The following is a 23,510-nucleotide window of genomic DNA, read 5'->3' on the forward strand; positions in this document are numbered from 1 at the left end:
TGCATTGTATTCTTTACATGTGACAATAATAAGTGTGTAAACCTATAATCTATAATCAAGTTCATTATTTTGTAAAATAAATTGTGATGTTGCTCGTTAATATATATGCTGCATAAAATAAATGATTCAGTGATTTGCTTATTGATTAATTCACTGATTTGTAACTAGTAAATGTAAAAAAAAAAGATTGTATAATACATAATAAATGTGAAGAATGTAACAAGTAACAATATTGCATCGCACCTCATTTTTAGATTGGATATAAATTATTTTGCATAGCTGGATTTTAATTATTCATTTTGTAAATAAAAAGCATCGACTTAGACTTGATAGAAAATCGATAGCACTACAAACACAGATATTGAGCTCTGTGTCCCGGAACATGAAAGCTCTTACTTCCTTATCAAGCAATTGTTTTATTTATAGAAACAGAAAACTTACCATTCAAATGAAAAAAAAGTTGAAGTGACATGCTTTGTCTTTACAGAGTTCACTGTCCCTCTTGTGCTTGGAATGTTTGCTTAGCATTTTGACATCATGTGTTTAAGGTCTTTGGCCCACCGTTGGGACCATTTATTCCAAGAATATGTCCAGTCTCGTGTATTTCTCGTGTTCCTCATAGCACCAGATCATTCAGGTAAGATGATTTTCAATTAAAACATTTTTTTATTATAACACCCTGTACAATGGAGTTTCCACAGTATATTTAACTGCATAGTATTTTAAATTTGAATACATGTATATTATACAGCAATAAAAAAACAACAGATACTAAAATATTTAATGTGCCTCAGTATATGGAATCATATATTGGGATTGAATATAATAAATAAATTACACTAAATGCAGAAGAAAGAGCATAAAATATCTCTTAATATTACAATATGAAGACATACAAAGACAAATGTAGATACACAAGGGAAAGACAGAAGCGGCACTGACTGAGACTTCTAGATCTTTGTGCTTCTCATATGGAGATACTATACATGTCCGAGATCACAGGAAATGGGGGGCACGAGATGTACAGATTTTGACTTTTATTTTGTGAAAGCACTCCTTTGTCAATAATTTAATGATAGTACTGTGAAAAGTAATATGGGAAATAAAGTGCTAGTGTTCTTTAGGCAGCACTTCGTGATGATGTTCATTATGAGGTGACATCAAAGCTATCTGTACTGTATTTCTTTTTATGATCATGCTGGGTGAAATAAAAACTGTATTAAAACCACTTTACTATTAAATCAGCTATGTAAAATTAACCTTCTCAGTACTCAACTAGACAGGATGGTTAGAAAATAGATGGATGCTTTGTAATGCATGATATGATAAGGCCTGCTTGAAGTCACTGGATAAACAAGATTACTTTGAAAAGCAGCATTTGATTGTGCTCACTACGAAATGAACTATGACAAAGATGAACTACCTTCTAAAGCTCTTTGTCATTTTGTTCTTTGTGAAAGGCACCATAAGGAGTAAAGATCAGCGCTTTGAAGAGAGTTACACAATTATGCTTATACTGAAAATCACTATAAAAACTAAACATTAGAGATCATTTAATTTCTAAAGCTATTTTCAAACATGATGATTATGAAAGGTACTGTAGAAGATAAATTGTAGTGGCTTTCTAAAATATTACATTACTGAAGTCATAATAGAATGTGTTATGTTAGTTAAAAGCAACCTTATTTGGAAAAATCTTGCACTTGTGCACAAAATGACTATATGGAATTAAATAAGAGTGGGCAAGGAAAAGCATGTTATGGTTATGCATATTAAGAAAAGGCAATCTATAAAATGAACATTATCTTGTTATCTGTAAACCATACATATGACCATTGACAGATTATGGCCCAATTTTCAGCACCATATTCTTGATCTCCTTGTTAATAGATTGGTAAAAGCCTGCCTGAAAGCAGATTAATCCATCAATGTGTGTAGTCAAAACAGCCGCACAGTCACACGTGCTTAAATATACAAATTCATTACACAGTATGTCAAAGTGAAATAACAGGTATTATTAGAATGATTAAAATAACTATTTACATCATACAAGATCAAGCAAGAAATGCAGGAAAGTACCCAAATATTTCATTTCTATCTGATAATTAAACTATTACCGTCTTCACAGGTGCCCATAGCTGTACCCTTGGTTAAAAAAGAAAGAATGAGCGTGTTGGCGTTGCAACTCTCAGGCTTTCTGGCTTCATTCCTGGGGTTCATACTACAAATTGTCTGCACCAGTTCCAGCAACTGGAAAGTCTCCAGCATGTCAGAATCTGTGATTACTGCTACGTGGATGTTTGAGGGCCTATGGATGAACTGTGCTGCCACCTCATCTGGATCCATCCAGTGCAAATGGTTTTCCAGTGTTCTGGGACTTGAAGGTATGTGTTCCTGCATAGCCAACAATTCCTGAGTACAGATTCAACCATGTATGTAATGACATTATATTGTGAGTCTGCCCTACCAACTAAAGAAGCAGTGGGTTCAGGCCAACACTGACTTCTTAGCCGATGAAACTTAAAACTCTAGTCATCAGTTTTAAAGTCTGCACTTTTCCCCACCTCTACCACAAAATGCAAAAGTTGACATGCCATTTTAGGGATTTCTATCCCCTCCTTTTCCTTTAGCTAAAATTTTGACAGAAATTCGGCGGCAAGGATGTCCATGATTCACCTATACATTCATGTGGGTTCTTCTCTAAAGCATCTAGCTGTGTTTGAGCATTTGGTGTCTCTTGCTTGCTACTGAATTGTTTAACTTGGCATGTTGACACCTGCTAGTTTCTCATGCACTTGAAAACTTTGCCCAATTATTTAGGTGCACTCTGCTTGTTGCAGCTGTATCACAATCCAAATTACCCAGGTTTGGAGCTCAAACCAGTTACTCAGTGTGGAGTGTCCACATTCTCCCCATATTTGTGTGGTTTCCTGTTTTACTTCAATTTCCTCTCCCATTACAATTAGTGCAGGTTACAATAAGTTAATTGACAACTCAATTTGCTCTGCAGGTTCAGCTAAGCTGGCACATTTGTGAGAAAACATTTGTGAAAACTTTGGTATTTTTCTGAATTCTTGCATGAATGGGTCCTAAAATGAGAACTGCGTCCTTATTTACCAAATTTCTCTGAGTAAGAAAATGGTCGCAACTCGCTCAAAAATCTCGAGTGACACAATTCTAGCCCTACTCTCACTTTACCGGGATTTAGCAGAGCATACAAGTTGTCCAATCTCACTAGGAGCTGCCAGAACATGGCATTCAGGCAGATATCATCACGGACACCCTGGAAAAGGTAGACTTTTGTAGAAAAACTGCACAACAAGGAGCTCATAAAAAGATATTGATCTGGAAGAGATGTGATAATATTCATCACATATTTTGTCAGTTATGTGATCGCTCCATCTACATGGAGAAGCCATGCTCTGTTAGCAGAAATGTAGTAATGAAAGTGTAATGGTACATGTGAAATGCAGCATTACAATAGCAAATATTTGTATATTTTGCACCAAACTTTAAACAATACATGTGATAATAAGCAGATTAATACAATACTCACTACTCCATGTAAGGTAATGTTAAAGTAAGCCGCATTCATGAAAATCGTCATGCACATAAAGATCATTGCCTCACGTGTAGATGAGCATTCATATGTGAATCACAAGTGATATCACAGCATCAATACCCAGGTGGTCATGTGTGCAAACATATATTGTAGCAGCCAGCATATTATCCTAAAGATGAGAGGGAATGGTTGGGTGATTGATAGCAAAATGTCACACAGGTATGCTGAACTTTACATTACGCAAACCCTCGGAAAATTCCCTTCACATTTTACAAGCCTGGGAAGGCTCTGGAAGGCAGGCAGATACTTCTGGAGTATTGGATAAAGACAGCCTTGCAAAGATAATGTAGGATCACTGAGTGAGACATATCATGGCACAACTGAAGATACACTGGAAGAGTGAGCTTCACTTCAGAAACGTTGGAAGAATACCCGTAGCTAGTTTCAGTAGCTTTTACTTTACCAGGTGTTTTCTGTTGGCATAACAGCAGGAAGTTGATTCATCTGAAAGTATGGCTGTGGATCACCATCAGTTCATCCATTTTCTAAACCTGCTTTATCCTGCGCAGGGTCATGGGGAAACTAGAGCCTACCCAGCAACGACCCAGTTTAAGAAAGTGAATGGACAGACAGACACTGGAATGTAACTGACACGTCAATGAAATATGCCATGAAACAAATTTTTCTTTCAGGTCATTCTCTTGCTGCGTGGAGATGCCAAAATACCAACACCAAAAAAGTCTGTAGGGTTTACAGATGATAGGAACATTCTGTAACTCTAAGCCAATTTCTATGCCAAGCTCATGTATTTTAATATCAACTTTTGTATAAGAAATTGCTTACGCACGTTTCTGAGCATAAGGAGATTTATACATGAGGCCTGTGGCGTGCCATAGCACAATTTTTTGAAATAATGATACATTGATTTTAATTTTCTCACTGTAGAAAAATGTGTGAAACTCTAGCCAGATGGTCTGTGTCTCTTTCTCTCTTGAACTATCCCTGAAGTTCTGCCCATTCCAAAAACAAAATTGTGTGAAAATCTCAGTCACAAGGAATGCTCAGTGTGGATCTGTGAAAATCAGGTTAATTAATTGCTGTATAGTGTGCATCTCACTGGAGAAGCTTAGAGGTATTGATAATCAGTACTATAAACCACAAATGATGGAAATTTGTCATTTACATAGAACAGTACACTGGAGCTACCATAATCTCTGGCCAGTTTGAAAATCAGCAGTGTTGAATACCACTGTTAGGTTTAGGGTTTTACGCTATTGATCACGTCTCTTAATCCATATCAGGGTCACAGTGGAATGGATTAAAATGACTTCATGGCAGGAAATGGGGTCACACAGACAACACCCCAGCAGCAGCTATAACCACTGACAGCAACACCATACTACCCTATATTTAAGAAGCACCAAAACAATAACAGGTAAACATTTCACTTTCCACTCACAAAATCTAGCCGAATGATTTATCGGTACTAAATGTCTCCTCATTACTAGTCATCTCAGTTTGATCTATTAAATTCATAGAATCTGAAGTCTAAGGGCTATTTTGTGTTTGTGTTTTTGAAAATTTTAGTTTGTTAAACAACTTTACGTTCATGAATTTATTTGACTTTTCCATGTCATACTAAGTGTAGTGTCAGATTTCTATTCTTGATCCATATTAATAACACATTACAGTTACCTTTCATTACATTTAATCCATCTAAACCCTGCAACCCTCGAAGTCCATCGTGATCAACTGACCTTTACTGATGGGTCTTACAAGTGAACATAACATTCATCTCTCAGCTTTATTGTTGGCATTACTGCTTGTTCCATCCTAAACTCAGGGAGTAGTAATCCTTGCACATCAAGAATATTCACTAATGAAAGTGCACTCTTCAAGTGGCAAGAACTGTGTCTTGGGTATGGGACAACAAACTACATGCTTTTTTATCTTACAATCTGACTTACTGTGTGACCTAAACTTGGAGCAAAGTTTGATATAAAATGGTTACTACTCTTGATAAAGCCTGAAACAACCACAAGACATAGATTTATTGAACCTTTTGAACTATTACATATTCACTTTTAGAAAGAAGAGAAGTAGGCAGGAATCACTACCCTTGGTGTTCCGAAAGTTCATATTTTGCTCAAGTTAAATCTTTATAGGTAATGCATCTTGCTAAAAGGACACACAGTCTCATGTTGTAGGATATATACTGGTATACAAACTGAAGATACTGAAAGCCTGAACTTTTTAGCTTTACATGTGGCAAAAAATAACATTTTCTAAAGTATACAATAGAATAGTTGACAACTCTAAATAAGCCTGGTATGACAATATATGACCTGTGATAGATTAGAATCCCATCCAGAGTTCTTTTCTGACTTTCATCCAGAAAAATTACAAAATTTGATGAATGAAATTATATTTTATGAGTGGCATCATGGCACAGTATTTAGTGTTGCTCCTTTTATAGCACAGAGAACCTAGCTCAATCCCCAGCATGGTCACCATTGTGTTTGTGCAAGACTTCCCTAGGTGGTCTGGCTCCTCAAGACACTATAACGTCTGTGCAAGAAAGCCTACATATTCTTATTGATACCACACTTTTTCTGGTGCTCATTTACAAATTTTTACTAATATATCAATTAGAGTGATAATTCTTATATATATGTTCCACAGGAAAAGAAATTAATTTATTTTATTTTTCAGATATCTCAGGAAAGCTTTTCAGTTTGCACAGAAATTATCAGTGTGTCTACTAGCAACTTCAATAAAGTTTATTGAACTGATTTCCCAAGCAACCATTAACCCCCTCCCGTTTCTGGTTGTAATTGACCTGTAAATTCACCTGCCACTCCTTATGACTACTAGAGGAAGCAGTTGTCTTATCATTTTATAGCCTCTGTGCAAAGCTCAAAGTATCATCCAACCCAAACGGCAGACAGGACAGACACATTTTAAGAGGGCTCCATCTGAGCACAGGAAACAGATCCCAGCGTAAACGGGACATATTTTCAGCTCTTATACTCATTCGTTTAAATTGATTTTGCTGAAACATATTTAGAGATCTGAATATCTTTATAAAAGTAAACATGTCAACTGGAATACAATTACTGGGATTTTTGCTGAGTGTGGGAGGCTGGCTTGCCACTCTTGCCTGCTTGATGAACAGTTACTGGAAAGTGTCCACAGACTATGACCAGTTGATTACAACCACCAACTATTATGAGAATCTGTGGAAGACCTGTGTCCAGGACAGCACTGGCCGAACTAACTGCCAGAACTTCAATACACTACTCAATCTTGAAGGTGAGTAACCATTGATGGCAGGGTGGGATGAGATTGAAAACTTCGGTGAAACATAATTGTAATAGCTGAATATAAGTTATGCCTGAAAGGGTAAATGACCAGAGCAGATTTCAGGAAATAAAAGGGAGAAAGCAAGGAGCCTAATTCTACACAACTCAGGCCACACCTTGTATATGAATGGAGTACAATTGTTCCTAAACTTTTAATTAAAAAAATAATAAATAATAATATTTATAAATTAAATAATAAGTGAAGTCTGTACCACTCTTATTCACCACTGATTTCAGTCTTGTGCATAGCGCTGCCAAAAAAACCTACAGCTGACTGTAAAGTGTGGGGTTTTACCAAACAGATGGGTAGATAATTAAGCTAATACAAACTGAGGAAAATTTTTATGAATAAATTTCACAAAAAATGTTAGAAAACATTTTTTCATGCACCAGTTTCACAACATATGAAATCAAAAACCTGGCAACAATTTGGAAACTACTTAGTTTTCATGTGCTGTTTGAAAATTTTTAGGTAAATAACTTTTTTATAATAAATGGTGGGACTCATCAGAAGTTTTCTCTTATTTTCCTAATAAAAATGCCCTTGACATTATTTGTGACCTTCCAGGATTGGATTCAATCCTCAAAATGGTATATATTTGGAGAAGTAAGTTCAGAAAATGAATGAACAAATACCGTCTGCGAAAGAGTTAATGTTCGGATTGATTAAAATTTGCTTAACAGCCCATGCTGTAACATAGCTGTATTGTTTTAGTTCCTGAAAATGCCTTGATGATAGTGGTAATTTGGATAAAGAAACCTGTTAGATGTACATCGATACTTCTTTCATTCTTTGTCTTATGCTGTTCTCCATTTCATACTTCTCTCTGTCCTATGACCCACCCCTGTAATGGCTCCATTTTCTCAGTCTACTGGGCTTGGAGCCATAATAGTAAAAAGCTGGGGCTACTACCTATGAGTTCTAAGTTTTGCAAATCTAAAAATAATAATTACACCATCAAAAAATAGCAGCCTTTTGTAGTCAGTAATAGAACTATTGATTAATCTTTACATTATGTTTGTACTTTTTCTATTTGACTTTCACATTCTAATATTATGACTTTAAGACTATACTTCGGTTTTATAAGTAATTATGAAACCAATTAAAAGGGTACTCTTCTACAAGAGAATGAAGCACAAACTTTCTGTAGTGCAACAAGGCTCAGTATTAGCTTTTTACAAGATATATGATGATGTCAGATAACTTGGGGTGACTTTTAGAAAAAGCAGAATATTGATGTGTCTAGGCTAGTTGAATTGCATCAGAATAGACTCCATTTCCATAAATCAGTGAAAGAGAGAAACTGGGCATTGGCTTTGAACCACTATTTAGGATTACCTGCAATGTGTTAAGGTCAAAACTGAGACACTTGGTTATGCTACCGGAAATTTTTGGTTTATATAAAGGATGGTTTCAGGATTCATAAATACCCTCAGCACCTGAAAGGTGCTGCATCATAACCGACATTCTTCTCAAATATGATCACAAAAGTAATTACTTTTCTCTAAAACTGTAAAATTATTGTGCAAAGTGCTACAAAAAATATAAGAAATCGGATCACACTAAAACTGGCATAAATCTATCCAACTGTCCATTTTCTAAACCTGCTTATCCAAAGCATGATCACGGGGAAGCTGGAACCTATCCTTCCAAGCATCGAGTGCAAGGCAGAAACGTGAGGACAAGGCATAAATCTATCCTTTTTATATTATTTGGTCTTTATAACTCTCTACTAGTTTTCTTTATTAAAGGCACTTTTTAAATAACACTTCTTGATTGTTCTGATGAAGAATTAAATACATTTTTGAACCAAGCAATTTGATGTTCTGGATTACTCTATGAACCACATGGTGACAGTGTTACTTAGTGTTATGTCAGTTTATGCAATTTATATTATTCTTAACATGAAGAGATTGAAACCAGCCTCCAAGTAAATGTTTAGCTTTGCTAGTGCTGATTGTCCAAAGCTATAGAAACCTGAAGGAATGTTCTTTTATCAGATCAAGCTGGGTTTTTAAATACTTTTTTGAGCTCTGAAGACTGGGCTTTGAACTCCAGAAGCTACAAAAGCATCTGGCCTGTCCGGTTTTCCACAACAAAAGTATAATTAAAACGTGACAGAAGGGCACACAGTACAAAAATATAAAAACACAAGAATCACTCTGGTACCTTTATGTTTCTATAAACTCAGGACGCATTGTGATTTTGTCATTGTTTAAACAGAAACCGCCCACCTCTAATATGTAGCATTTCTTAAAAATGCTTATCCATCGATCGATCATCTTATCCGTTTATGGTGGCAGCATTGGGCACAATATCAGAACCACCATTTAAATGGTGCATCACTACAACTGGAATTTTGAAGTTAAGTTACCTGTTATGTTTACTTGTTGTGCACAGAAAAACTTGCTAAGTGACTTGAAGTACTACAGAAATAAAAAATGTGATGGATTAGGAGGACCTGTGGGCAGAGGTTTTGTTTTGAACTGGGAAGGCCACATTTATCTATTTGAAAAATGCAAGTCACTGTTTTCTTAAAAAAAATAAAAAACAATAAAAGCTGAACTGAAAAGCATCTGAACACACTCTGCCTGAGAGAACCGCATAAAGTAGGTAAAATTCTACCAATTCTCCAGATAATCATGATTTCGACTTACTTACTTAACCAAGTGAAGGGTAATTGAAGCAATTACTTTTACAGCTTTTAATACTTGTGTTTCTCTACATTCATTTACAATGGATAAAAAACCTAGTTTTTCTAGCTTCCTCTGTGTAAGTGGTAATTTCCAGTTCAAACCGAACACCATTACTAGCTCAAGCTACAACTGGCACTAGAAATTTGACTATAGTCCAGGATTCTTTAGACTAATTTTTTTATCAAAATAATACAAATCCAAAAAAAAAGTTAATATTTTTGTCACCTGGAGCATGACAACATAGGATGTCAGTGGCTATGACATTAAAATTGCCTCAATGAAGGTGTCTACATTGGTTCCACTTAAATTACTGAGCTAGCACAACATGAGAGATTAGGTATTATGAGTAAGTCAAGGAGCCGTTCTGGTGTAAAATGCTAATAATTTAACCACTTAGGACAGGAGGACACTTAACACCTGCTCTGGGACACTGCTATTTTTTAAGGTCAAGGGCAAGGTCATATGTGTTATATACACCTGCTCAAGACCAACAGCTAGGGTTTACTGGTTTATAGTTTGTTTGCTGTAGACAATTAAAGCTCAGTAAGCTGTAGCCCTCATACAAAATGATTGAGATAGATGGAGTGAGTGAGAGTGCCAACAAAAAAAGGAGGGATTTTCAGTTGAGCAAGTAACTTAGTAAGCTTAACATTGGGCAGGTAGCCAAGGCATTAAGAACCCTAGGAGAGCTTTGTATCATTACTCCATTGGAAAGACGACTATCAAACAAGAGCAACAAACTCTGTCTTCACGGTAGGTGATTTTACAACATGACACTATAGACAGGATCAGAATGAAAGGGTGATCAAAACAGATGAAAACCACTATGTGGCATATAAGTTGGAACAAATATTGGTAGGTCCCTGCCTTCACCAGTATAGCCAGGATATATAGTATTCCATAATGTTAAAATGTAGTGTATTTTGGGATGGTGGTGGGGTTGATTAGAGTGGTCTAGTGTACCATAGTAGCTCTAAATCACAAGAGTCCCAGTTCAATTTCATACTCTGACCCACAGTTTGTCCCTACACAAGTCACAGAACCTGTCCTTTCTCTACCTGTAACAAATATTTATCTAAACTGTTACACCACACAGGCATATCTGTAAAATAGCTTGGAGTGGTATTCACTAGGCAAAGGTACTACATAAAATAAAGGTTGACTGTTTGCTTGTGTTTAATAGCTACTGCAACCTCTTATATAAACTTTTAGTTGGTAACAGTCTGAATCTGTGGTTTCCCCACTTTGTTAAGAATTTACAGCACCATGAATTTTTTTTTTTTCATTTCATTTGGAAACAGAACACCACATCAGAACACAATTCAATTAAACATGAGAATTACATAGCAAGTACTAGTATGTTTTGAAACCAATACATAAAATTCCACAATCATACAAAGAGAACAATACAAATAGAGAACCCAGTCAAAACCATTTTTTTATACATGATAAAACAGGGTGAGCAAAGGTTACATTTTTACTTTAAAATTACAGTATATTAATTTATTCTCCCCCTAAATCTAAAATTTCAATGGAATCAACGGTTTGTCCAGGTCCTGTAAACGTAGTGCATCAAGTTGCATCAATTTTAAATTCTCAAGGATATTGTTAACATGGGCATCTCTCTTAAGCAGAAATATTAAACAGTCACAATCTTAGCATTTCCACAGCATTTATGTAATAGATTTCTGAAAAAAAAATGAAGCCATCTTGAAGGATTTTCTTCTTATTTTAATGTATTTACTCTGTCTTTTGATAAGCACCATGTATTGAAAACATAACTGGATCTTCTTAAAAGAAAAGAAAGCGACACAAAGTCAGCATATAATGTGGCACCTAAAGTGGCATTTTCACCATTAAAATTCTGGTGGATCCATGCCATAATTTTTCTTTATGTGTGCAGATTTCTCGATTGTTAACATTAACTTGCTTAAATAGTAATTTCTGCCTCCCTTACCCCCTTTGCTGATGACTAACAAGTCTTTCAAGTTTACATATTGTTAATTTCACAAAAATCAAACAATAGGATGGTGGTGTCTGATCCGTCTTAATAGCATAAGATAATCATGATACTTTTTGACAATGTCAGTGTCTGATGTAAAAATACAGCAAAATAAATGTAAAAGTTAGGCAAACTGAAAACTTTGCAACTGCCTGTTGCCAGGAAAATATATTAGCTATAAACTGGTTAAATTGAAACACCGCTGCAAGTTTAGAATCAAATGGTTTTGATGTGAAAAAGGACAAGTAAAAGGGCACTAGAGAAAGCACAGACAGACCACACACACACTTCATACCTTGCATTCAGCTGTATAAGGCTATCTGGTTGTGGCTCTAACAACTGTGTATATTCAGGTGTTTCCTGGACAGAGTGATGCAAGAAAACACTTAAGAAGACAACTTTCTAAATACCTGCTATTTCCACAGAATAATTCCATGCTTCTTTGAAACAGACATACTTGTAGCTGCTTTTCCATGTAGTGGAAGGTGTATTCGAAAGTTTCCTTGATGGTGTTTTCAAATTTAGTGTTGTAAGGCTTTCCACCTTAGGAGTTGGAGAAGATCAAGATGACATTCAGCTCCATCAGTAATACCTTATATTTGATGCATTCCTGACAGGGGGGTGGCACAGTGGTGCAGAAGTAGTGTTGCTGCTTTGCAGTAAGGAGATCGGGGTTCATGTCCTAGGGCCTTCCTGTGTGGAGTTTGCATGTTCTTACCGTGTCTGCATTAGATTTCATCGTCGTGCTCTGGTTACCTATCACAGTAGAAAGAAATATAAGTTAGGTGAATTGGTGATGGTAAACTAGCCCAAGTGTGTGTGTGTGTGTTTATTTACCCTGTCCAAGAGACTGTTCCTCCATTGCTCCCTATGCTGGCTGGGATAGATTTCAGTTCCCCGATGACCCTACTCAGGGATAAGCAGGCTAAGAAAACGGTATGGTATGGCATTCCTTATATTGAATTGCATTCCATTCAGCCACTCCAAAAAGTTAAATAAATGTGATGTGGGGATAAAATTCAGTGGATCATAAATAAGCATATACGGATGGAAACAAAAAATAAAAACTGCAAAATGTTTGCTCAACAAATCCTATCAACAACACATGAAACACATTCTACATTTTTCAAACTTTATTATTACAATACAGGTACACAGGAATCCAGAGCCAATGAGCACTGGGTGCAAAGTAGAAACCCACGCTAAATAGGGTGCCAGCCCATCATATGGCTCACAACTTACACTCATTTATACTATGGACATTTTAGAACTGCCAGCTAACCAAATATATGTGTCTTTGGAAAGGGGGATGGAAACTGAAAAAAAGCTTATGAAGAATGTTCAGTTCCCACAGATTAAGTGATCAGGCCAGGATTTCAACCCAGGCCACTGGACCCGTGAGGCAGCAGCACTAACCACTGCACTAACTGTGCCATTCATTTCACTGATAAAATATTTTTTTCTTTAGGCATAACTGACAAGTCTGTCATATGCTGAATATTTCAACAGCACCAGTCTGATGCAGAGCTAATAAAAAGGAGAGAAAAACACAGAAAAAGGTTTGCGGTACCACCTTGGTAACCCTGTTTACTTTTGAAGCTGTGAGAGAAAAATATAGCATGTCTTTACAGACGGGAGACCAATGCAGAACTGAGGGAAGAAACAGGTGTGCTGGTTTATGAAGAGTGACGACAGGATGGTGTGGGTCCAGGAAGGCAGATACTGGAGATGACATCTCTGGTGGTAGGGCAGTCAGTCAGTCTGCAGAGGGAGGAAGAGAGAAAGGATCAGAGAATAGCACCAACCTCTGGCTCTGCTTGAAATAACATTTACTCAAGCCAATAAACTGTCTCCCATGCACACACTCGTGATACCTTGCCTTAGTGTTTCAGGAAAAAGTGCACTGGCCTCATGGGAATAGTAACGCAAGATAAATCTTTACTTCACTTACTGATGCTAAGAGCATAAAGTAAAACTTTCCTTTGTGTATGTTCCTGTATAGTATACTTCTTTAGATTTGTGTAGTGCTTAAAGCTGATGGCATACTGAAGACCATAAAGTAGAATAATGATACTTGCTCTCTGTTGTACCTGGGACCAGAAAAAAAATTTCCTAAACCACTAACACACACACACCTGGACACCTCTGTTCTCATTATAAAATGCTTTTGAGATGACTTGCAAATACCCAATCAGATTTCTGTAACTGAAGCCCAACAACAAAAACACTTCTCCTACCTCCATTTCAGCACAAATGATGAATCTTTTTCTTTCACTTTTACAGGGTATATCCAGGGCACACGTGCGTTGATGATTCTCTCTCTGGTAGTGAGCCTGATTGGTGTCATTACAGCTCTTTTTGGGATGAAGTGTATTACAATCGGAAGTTCTGATGAGCAAACTAAAGGAAAAATGTCTGTCACCAGTGGCACGCTCTTTATTGTCGGAGGTAGGTCAAGATGGAGCATCCAATCTACTTTTGTGTTTGATGCTTCCTCTGATACACATGTATGATTTAAATAATTAAAAGAGGAATACAGTACAGAAAAATAATTCTAAAATGTATCAAATGTTTTGTGTATTAGACTTGGTTAAAACTAAACGACCAAGGACAGTTTGCATGTTGAAGCAGATATCTCTAACATAACATTTCAGTTGTTGGAGGCACTATGAAGGGTGTGTCTAGATAAAAGCTCACTTGTTGTGTCAGTGATAACAGTGCTGGATATTTCTTCCTTTTTGTGCCTACAACCTCAAAAGGAAAATGATTCAGCTCTGTTTAAACTAATTAACCTCCCTGTTACTAAGGAGGTCAAGAATTTAAGTTTCAGGCATGGTCTTAAAAAAAGAACCCTGCTTGGTTACAATTGAATTGTTTGTATTTTTTAATACTAGTTAAAATTAGTGTATTTTTAGTTGAAGTTGCATCATCGTGCCGTAGTGATTGTTTATGTCTCATAACACTAGGGACGTGCGCTCAATGTCCATTCACTATCAAAATGAATGGGTTTTCTCCCAGTACAGAAGATACATGTCCTGGGGACACTGAGATTATTTCCAACTTTAAATTAGCATGTGTTAGCATGTGTATAAAATGTGTTTTGCATTGGACTGGACCCACCTCCAAGGTTGGTCACCGTCTTATGTCAGATATTAACTGGATATTTTCCTTTTACCTGTGGCCATAAAATTAGATAAACTGGGTCTCTATTAATTGGATAGGTGGATGTTGGGAGCAGAAGTTGTAGGGGCAAGTGATAAATGGAGGGAAAGAAAAGAAAGAAAGAAACTCATTTATTCATTTAAAACTCAGATATCTATGAAAACATCTCACTATTTAAAGCCAAAACAACCAAAGTGTGATATTTTGTTCTTTTATCAAGGAATATGAATTCTAAAATGCAAAAACTTCATAACATCAAAATATTTTGAAAGATGTAATTTTGAAAGTTCTTAAGCATGAAGTCAACAGCTCAAAAGTGGTTTCACATCTTAGTACATTGAAGTCAAAAATGGGTTTTGTGCTGGAAACTCGACAACCCTGCTAATGCACTAAATATTCCACACTAGAACCACAACAGCTTGAATATAAGATGCAATAATCATTCTGACTCTCCACATGCACAAGGTGGAACTGAAAAAAGGATTGGCTTTAAACTCAAAGATTAAAGACTGGATAAATTTTAAATTGAACAGAAGTGCCAATTTATAAGACATAGTTCTAACGTTTTACAAAGTCAGGTCTTGCTCAATATACGGAGGAGCTAGTTTTTAAGACAGAACTCCAAGGAGGATGGCTTGTGTGGCAAGCCACATCAGCCCTAAACTCTGAAGCCATTCATATTTTGCTATCTACAAATTGCTTGACACAGTTTCCTCCATCTTTAGAGTCCCCAAATCAAGCTTCTAACTGTCCCATAATCTAATGAACTGATGAATCCAGTTTCAACAGATTTGGTTTGTATCCATGAAGACATTCAAAGGGGGATATACTAATATATACTAAAAGGTGAATGATAAAGAACATTAAGTGCAAATTCTGCCACAAACAAAACAGAACTCCAAATGTTCGTGAAGGTGACATTTTTGCAAGTGCCTATCCATTAACCTAAAGTTAAAATTAAAGTAAAGCCAATTGTCTTCTAAAAGAATTTCCAAAAACAAATTGCGGGCCATGATCATAAGTTATTGAAGAAAGAGATCCATGTAACCCAAAAACATCTGCAATGAAAGTATCTGCCATTTCTTTTGCCATTGGGAGTTTTTTTAATGGCACAAAATGATGACTGTTGGAAAACTGGTCTGCAATAATGTATATTATATTGTATTGTTGAGATGGAGGAAGATCTGTGATAAAAACCATACAAGTAAATGCCCATGGTTTATTAGTGGTTAGGATGTGCTATAATGAACTTATTGGAAGACTCAAAGATGTCTTAGCTCTGACAAACAACCTCACATTCCAGCACATAATCATGAATTTCTTTGACGCACATTTTTCCACCAATAATACCTCTGGAAGAGTACAATGGTTTAATGTAAGAAAGACAAAATATTTTAATTAAGTGTGCCCATTCCAGTATTTCTCTGTGAAACTCAGTAAGAACACAAATTCTCCCCTCTGATACCCGCAGTGGGACTGAGCAAGAACTAGAATCAGTAATTTCCTTATTAATTTTGTAGGACTGATTAGTAGAGTAGCGGCTAAACACTGCTTTGGGGGATGGATGTTTTCAATTTTATGTGATAATGCATCAGCCATCCTGCTCTTATTTGCCTGTCTATAAATAATTACAAAATTGAACAGGCTAATGAACAAAATTCACTTGGCCTGTTATGCATTTGAAAGCTGTGCCATGTTTATGATCAGTGTATATGATACAGTACACAGAAATTAAGTTCTCTAAAGCCAACTTTATAGGCAGTAATTCCTAAATACTCACATCATAATATAGTTTGGCTACAGTGAGGAAAAAGGCTCAACCATGCAAATTATTAGACTCATTAATTTTTTGAGAAAATATGGCCACTATTCCAATACTTGATGTGCCAACTTCCATAATTAACTGTTTTGTGGGGTAAGTGTAACCTAGTATTGGTGAAGAGGTAAATAATAAATTTTATTAATTTTTAATAAATCAAGAGATTCCAGAGCATCTATAAACCAAATAAATTTTTTGTGTATCATTTTGGTTAACATGGTTATTGGATAAATAATATTACTAAAATTCAAGATAAAATGACAATAGAAATTAGTGAAATCCACAAATCCCTGAGCCTCAGTCCACATGCTTCCAATTTACCACTGTTAAAACGTGAGCCTGATCTATGCGTAAAGGATAAGTTCTGTATTTTTCAAGTCAAAGTTATTTATTCACAAACATACTATATATGCATTTGCCGCATGAAATTGTGTTCGCAAGTGATACATTTAAAAATCAAATTATATCTTGCCAGGATCGGCAATTTACATTGTACTGTAGTCTATGGCACAAAGAGGAAAACCTACAAACTTACCAAATATGTCCATTTTTCAAGCCAAGACAGTTGTTGAGTATTGATCTGTGTCATATCACAGTAATATGACTGAGACTTCATGAAATTCAAAGTTCTTAAGCTTTGCAAACAAGAACATTTCTAACATGTTTCACATGGTTGTCCAAATCATTAGAGAAAATCAGTGTTGTTTATATATACACCAGTATAGAAATGCCTAACAAATCTCAAAAAATATAATTTAAAAAAGACTGAAAATCCACCTGGGCTGTGGCTAATCTATACATCATAGATTTTTATTAATAATGACCAGTGGATGTATTAAATGACATCTTCCATTAAACACCCTCCTTAATCCATATTAATTTACAAACGTCTTACAACTTTAGTGAAAAACGCAGAACTTTTAACACGATTAAGTAATGATGATATTAATGAAAAAGGGTAAGTATTTTTCACTGCGATCTTACAGTTTTCAGTAATTGATACTGTACATGGAAGTAGCCTTCCAGCCTTCTTTCCAAAAGAAAAAAAAAAGAAGGGACTATTGGATTGTTAAGTAAACCCAAATGCTGTGTCTTCATTAATATATTTATTCATTGCTTAGGTTTCTGGTCTAATTAAGGTATAAACTTTCCATTTAGATAAAAGAGCAACAATTTTATGACATAATCATAAACACGGCAAGGAGGTAATTCATAAGTTTTGAATTTGTTAAACAACTGAAAAATTATCATAACTGGAGGATATTATGCTTAATTAATAAGTTTATATAGCATGGTATTGTATAGTAATGATTAGCATGATTTTGCTGTTATTAAACAACTAGGAGGCTTTGCCCCCTGCTCGCTTTGCTTGCCAAACCCCCGGCCTGCGCTACGCACCAGCCACTTCGCGTTTCTGCCGCTCGCGCATGTGGATTTCACTTTCACCAAACAACAAATCTTTTAATTCTCGCGGATACGCCTCTTCATTGAGAAAAAACACTACTTTTGCCTGATGGCAACACAAACTAGACAATCTACATGTCTCCGACTTAGAATATTTTGTTCAGATTTAAACATTTATCTCTTTTCGCTGTTACGTTATTTCACCAAGTAATAATTTCCATTTGTTTGAGCTAATGCGATCTTTACTATCATTTTTTTGAGACTTTCGAATTTTAGTACTTTCATTATCTTTAACCTGCTCTGCATGTGTATCACGCCAACATTATTGAATTCTTTACAACAATCTACTTTGTCATCCTACTCTTTGTCTTTTATTTCCGACCCCTGGGGGTGGTTAAGTCTCTTGGCACAAAGTCTCGTCTCATGGGACATGAAAGTATCTTTCTGAAAAAGTCACGTCTCATCCCAGGATTTTTTTTATATAATAGAGAGATTGGTCTGGCAAGAGACGCAAAACTGGACAATTTCCATCTGTTTCCAATTGATATCTGTTTTATAACCCAAACTAACAAGTAAGAAAATGTATGCAGGGCATAACATTTTGGTGCTGTGCAACTGCTATTTGTATTTTGGTGTATTTGGCAATATGATGGTAAATTACAGAGCAACCAGATTTTTGAAGTCCCAAACTGGGACACTTGCATAGCGTGTATGCCTACTCTTAAAGCTCATGTTCATTTGTTCAATGCTTACTTTATCACATCCTCAGCAGTAATGGTTTAGGGCATGGAAAAATAAAAACAAATTTTCACAAATGAACATATATAATTCCACACAGTGCTAGAAGTGGAAACATACATGGCAGTACTGGCTGGCTTTGTCTGCTTCATTGTCATCCTTGCAATGCTGTTCAAATTTAACACAAGTTCTTAATCATGGTTTCTTCTGTCAGAGTTTTGGTGGTCTCCCTTGGAGCTTTGTACATACTGTTATATGTATATTGTGAGGATGTTTGTTACAGAAGAGCAATATTTTATTAGATGGGCATCCTGCTAAAACTGGGACATTTCTTGATGTTCTTCAGTTATTTACACATCGCCTAAAATGGGGACAATCCCTATTTGCTTGGATGATTGGCCACCCCAGTAAATTATACTTAAAGTGAAACAGTGAATCATTAAAATCGGCATATAATTGAGCTACAAACTTGGTTTAGTGTAAAATAAATAGTACTGACTACATGTTTATTTGCTCTGTGCCACATGGTGCATCATTCACATCTAAATAATCCTTTGTTTTTTTTTTGTTTTTTTTTTGCTTGCACTTTTTACTTTTACAGTTAGTAAGATCATTTAACTTACCTGATCAATCTCTTCAAGATAACTCAAAGAAAACTGAATTGTCTTGACAAATTTCCTTTAAGAATTTCAACAAAAGTGGTCCACTGGGGGCTGAGTTGTTACTGGAGCATACCTCAGCTAACAAAGGACGCAAGGCAGGAACAAACGTTAGATATGAAGGCAGTCCGTCACAGGGCAAACACACACTATAGCCGATTTAGCGTAGCCAATTCATCTAACCTACATGTCTTTGGACAGTGGGAGAACATGCAAACTCTATGCATGGTGTACCCGGGATGCAAACCATGGTCTCGCGGCAACAGCACTACAACGTTGCCACCGTAATTTTAATATCTTAAGTCTTAATTGGTTTGATGCTATTGCATGTTTAAAACATAAAAACTATACTTACATATTTTTAGAGACAAATTCTTCCTTTATCACTTATTTTTTGTCCTTGCAGGTATATGCTCCTTGGCGGCCGTTTCCTGGTATGCAGCACAAGTCATTCAGCAGTTTTACAGTGCAATACATGGAAAATCTAGGTAAGCAGACTTAACATGTTATGAACAAATGAAGAACGGGAAATGAAGAGGGTAATCTGAAGAAAATGTCTTCTCTTTATTGTAAAAATATAACTAATGCAGTAAACCTACACCTGCTTACCTGTACCCTTTCTAATTTGCACCTTTATAGCAATTTCTTCTATTACACCCATTATTTTGTATGATCAGTTTTGCTCTAGTGAGTACTGACAAACTGAGTATCCTGGGGGAGATTCTAAGTGAATCACAGTCAATTCTGGGGAGTTGTACAGTAGATTATAAGCAATGTAATTTTTGAAGAAGTAAGGTAAAGCAGCGAAACCAAAAATGATCCAATTGGAAGCCACCCACATTACTCAACTGGAGGTGGGACTCTTTTTCAGTATTCTATTTGGTCTATGCAATAAGTAATGTGTTGAAGTTTATGTTGTTGTATCAGTGACTGAAAGCAAAGGACACAGTAATGACAGACTTAATTGCTTTCAGATATGAGCTGGGATCAGGGCTCTACATTGGTTGGGCAGGATCCGTATTGGCAATTCTTGGAGGCATCTTTCTGTGCTGTTCTTTCAAGAAATCAAGGAAGTCTTCCCCAAGGTAACAGTTATTAATATGTTAAACAGAAAGAATGCTGTCATACATTAGTCCAAGAAACAAATTAAGATGCATCTGACGGAGCTCAGAGTCCTAAGCAAAGAAATCACAAGAGAAGGAATGCAAAAAGAAAGAATTACATCCTGCATTTACTAATTACCTTTTCCTTAGTCTAACTTATGATAACATTAAAAGAAGTGCACAGAGTTTATATCACTTAATAATATCTGTCAGTTTTACAGCAAATATGGATGTGTGCAAGAATGATGATGTTGCATGGTGCTGTGTATAGCATTACTGAGTTGTTCTTTTTAAATAAGTCTTTTGAGAATGGCACTATATACAAGTACATTTAAGACAAATTTTATACAAATTGATTTAAGAATATTGGAAACAGAACAGCTGAAAAAAAGAAAATATATGCTAACAACAGACTGATAAAGGCCATGGAAATTAAGGCTTTTCTGGAACCAGGACAGCACACACAAAATATCTCTTTTGTCCATAGATTAACAAACCTCACATCCCAGGTGAAGGCAACCAAGCATTTCAAGGTCCATCATTAAGAGGCTGCAAGGCTTCTCTCTAATACAACATTGCTTGATCTTATAGTAGATGTAGCATCTATAAACGAACAATCCCCAGTTATTTATGCCACGGACTAGGAATAAGAAATAAACGGTCTACCACTTTACTCCTGACCAGCTTTACTCCAAAAAAAAAAAAAAAAGTAGCTGTGTTTCTTCCATTAGTATTCTGCAGTCAAAAAAGGTATAGTTGCTAGTGACCATGAATATCTTTGTGGCAATCTTATGCCCCACTCCTTTGACACTCTCAACCAGAGAAAGCCCCTCGTTTATTGCAGTCATTCAAGAAGATGGCACAGCATACTGTAGGGTTTGTTCATGTCAACAGTTAGATGTTGTATTAAAGTGAACCCTACAAGTGACCTTTCACATGAAAAAGAAAATGGCACTATTTTGCAGGAACTGGATACAGCTCAGCTTCTGACCCCTTTTTTGATCCTATTTACCCTAACCCAGAGCACGGAGTGGTGGCTGTGAGGCTAGGGATCGGCACTGGCAATGGAAGGTTGCCATTTGAATCCCATAAATGCCAGAAGGGACTCTACTCCATTGGGCTCTTGAGCAACACCCTAACCCCACCTTATCTGTGTTTGATACTATTCAACACTATTTTTTATTGAAGTCAAATGTTGAGATGGGAATGGGTAAAAATTCAAGGAGTTCGGATAGTGATATTTTCCTGGCACTGTGTACCTTTGTGCCTCTGCACTGTTCATTTTTACCTCATTGTCTATGATCTTATTCTCATCCCTTTTCCTTCCTTTGTTGAATCACAGAAAAAATTCTTTTACTTATTCAGTATATTACTTTTTAAGTTAGGTTATCTCAATCTTCAAACTTACTAAGACTCATGCTGCCAGCCTTGCTTCAAAGCACCATCAGTTACAGGCTTGAAAATCAGCTTTTTCTCTAGAGGCAAAAGGTCATATACTGTAAGATGAGGAAAAAATAATCAGGCAAGAGTTGTCACAAGCAATATGCAAAAGCAGAATCTAAAAACAGACTGATTTCATAACAAAAGCACTACAAAAAAAAAATCTCAGACAAAAAAAAATTACAAGAACCAAGCTATAAGAACTATTAGGGTGCCTTAAAGTGATGTTTTTTGTAGTGACAAAAGGGTACTTATACAAGGTTAAAGCAACATCACAATCCATGCTGCTTCTTATTATTTCCCCAACTCCCCCATAATGTGATTGTTATGCCATTATTGTTGCAGAGCAAACTGCATATATAGGCGGGACTGGGGTAAATACCAAACTAAAGGAATAAAATAGCTCCAGACAGTTCTTGTAACCATTTATTTTATAGAGAATACTACTCCATGGGCATGTGTCTCATATGTTTTGGAAGTAGTCTTTCATAAATGACATACTTTGGTACTGTACTGTTGAATATATTTTACTTTCACTCAACAGCATACACTTCCTCGGTCCCTTCAAGTAGTGAACCAGTAAATGCACTACAGAAAATGAATGGAACATACTATTTTTTGTTAGCAAAAAGGGGCAGTTATATCACTGTTCTGCAGTCAAAATCCACAGAAACTCGTTTAAATCATTGTTTGGACTTTATAAAACATAATAAAAATAAAACAGTTGTAGACTCCCCAAATCCATCACTCTGATGCTGAATCAAGTTTTACTGTGTATAGAAAGCTGTCCTCCACTTGCTTTTTAGAAATTTTCATTATAAATCTTAGTGACACATGGTGAAACTGTTGGGTGTCTTATCTTTGCAGGGCGTACAAATATTCAGCACCCAGCAATGAACAGAAGATTTACAAGCCAACATCTCAAGCGGACAAGGCTTACGTCTAAGTCTTTGGTTTGCAATGTTTTTACCTTTTTTTACTTTGATAACTTGCTCTTTAGAAGTTTACTTGAACGTCATGCTCCATGGAACTTTTTTTTTTTTTTTCTGCCAAAAATGATTGTCTCCACCATGTTACAGACAAAGAAAAAAAACACTTAATCCTAGGCAACTCTCACTTTGTGTATAAGGGAAAGATTTGTTTTGGGCTCTCAATTGTTGTAATGTTTTAATTAATTTTTACAAATGAAATCATAATAATAGAGTAAAATATAATTTAACTCTCTTAACTGCTTAGTTTTAATTTGCAAGTGTCTGAGACTTCAATAAAAATACATTTAATAAGTTATTAATGTTTCTTCATTTGAATATATACAGGTATTTTTATATATTATATAATATATATAAATAAAAAATATACACACACACACACACACAACATGCATGTTGACTTAATTTTTAATGAGTGACCTAAATGGTCACAATAATTTACCGTGGGAATCAACTGATCTAAGTAACCTCCATCTTTAACCACGGTGCCATTTAAAAATGGCTTTTCTGCATAAGATCAATTCAACAAGGGCCGCATGGTGGCGCTGTTGCCTCGCAGTAAGGAGACCTGGG

At 36.0% G+C, this 23,510-nt stretch overlaps 1 protein-coding gene across 2 annotated transcripts; it reads left to right on the forward strand.

The window, feature by feature from the left end:
* Positions 1-515: 515 nt before the first annotated feature.
* cldn15lb (claudin 15-like b) lies at positions 516-23,231 on the forward strand. Of its 2 annotated transcripts, XM_028792263.2 has the most exons (6): positions 516-637; positions 2,129-2,384; positions 13,907-14,071; positions 19,812-19,893; positions 20,380-20,490; positions 22,816-23,231. In XM_028792263.2, exons 2-6 carry the CDS (start codon positions 2,165-2,167, stop codon positions 22,892-22,894), a joined length of 657 nt encoding a protein of 218 aa, XP_028648096.1. In that variant the 5' UTR covers positions 516-637; positions 2,129-2,164; the 3' UTR covers positions 22,895-23,231. The 2 variants fall into 2 exon arrangements, with proteins under 2 accessions (XP_028648096.1, XP_051778691.1); XM_051922731.1 differs by lacking the exons at positions 516-637; positions 2,129-2,384 and adding an exon at positions 6,485-6,874.
* Positions 23,232-23,510: the final 279 nt, after the last annotated feature.

The sequence above is a fragment of the Erpetoichthys calabaricus genome, chromosome 2 (assembly GCF_900747795.2).
Source record: "Erpetoichthys calabaricus chromosome 2, fErpCal1.3, whole genome shotgun sequence".
Classification (NCBI taxonomy): domain Eukaryota; kingdom Metazoa; phylum Chordata; class Cladistia; order Polypteriformes; family Polypteridae; genus Erpetoichthys; species Erpetoichthys calabaricus.

What these genes read in the sequence shown, in the direction of transcription:
- cldn15lb (XM_028792263.2), top strand. Translation starts at nt 2,165, where the DNA reads ATGAGCGTGTTGGCGTTGCAACTCTCAGGCTTTCTGGCTTCATTCCTG. An exon ending in CAGTGTTCTGGGACTTGAAG is followed by an intron (nt 2,385 to 13,906) that starts GTATGTGTTCCT and finishes TCACTTTTACAG; the next exon opens with GGTATATCCAGGGCACACGT. An exon ending in TCAAGGAAGTCTTCCCCAAG is followed by an intron (nt 20,491 to 22,815) that starts GTAACAGTTATT and finishes TTATCTTTGCAG; the next exon opens with GGCGTACAAATATTCAGCAC.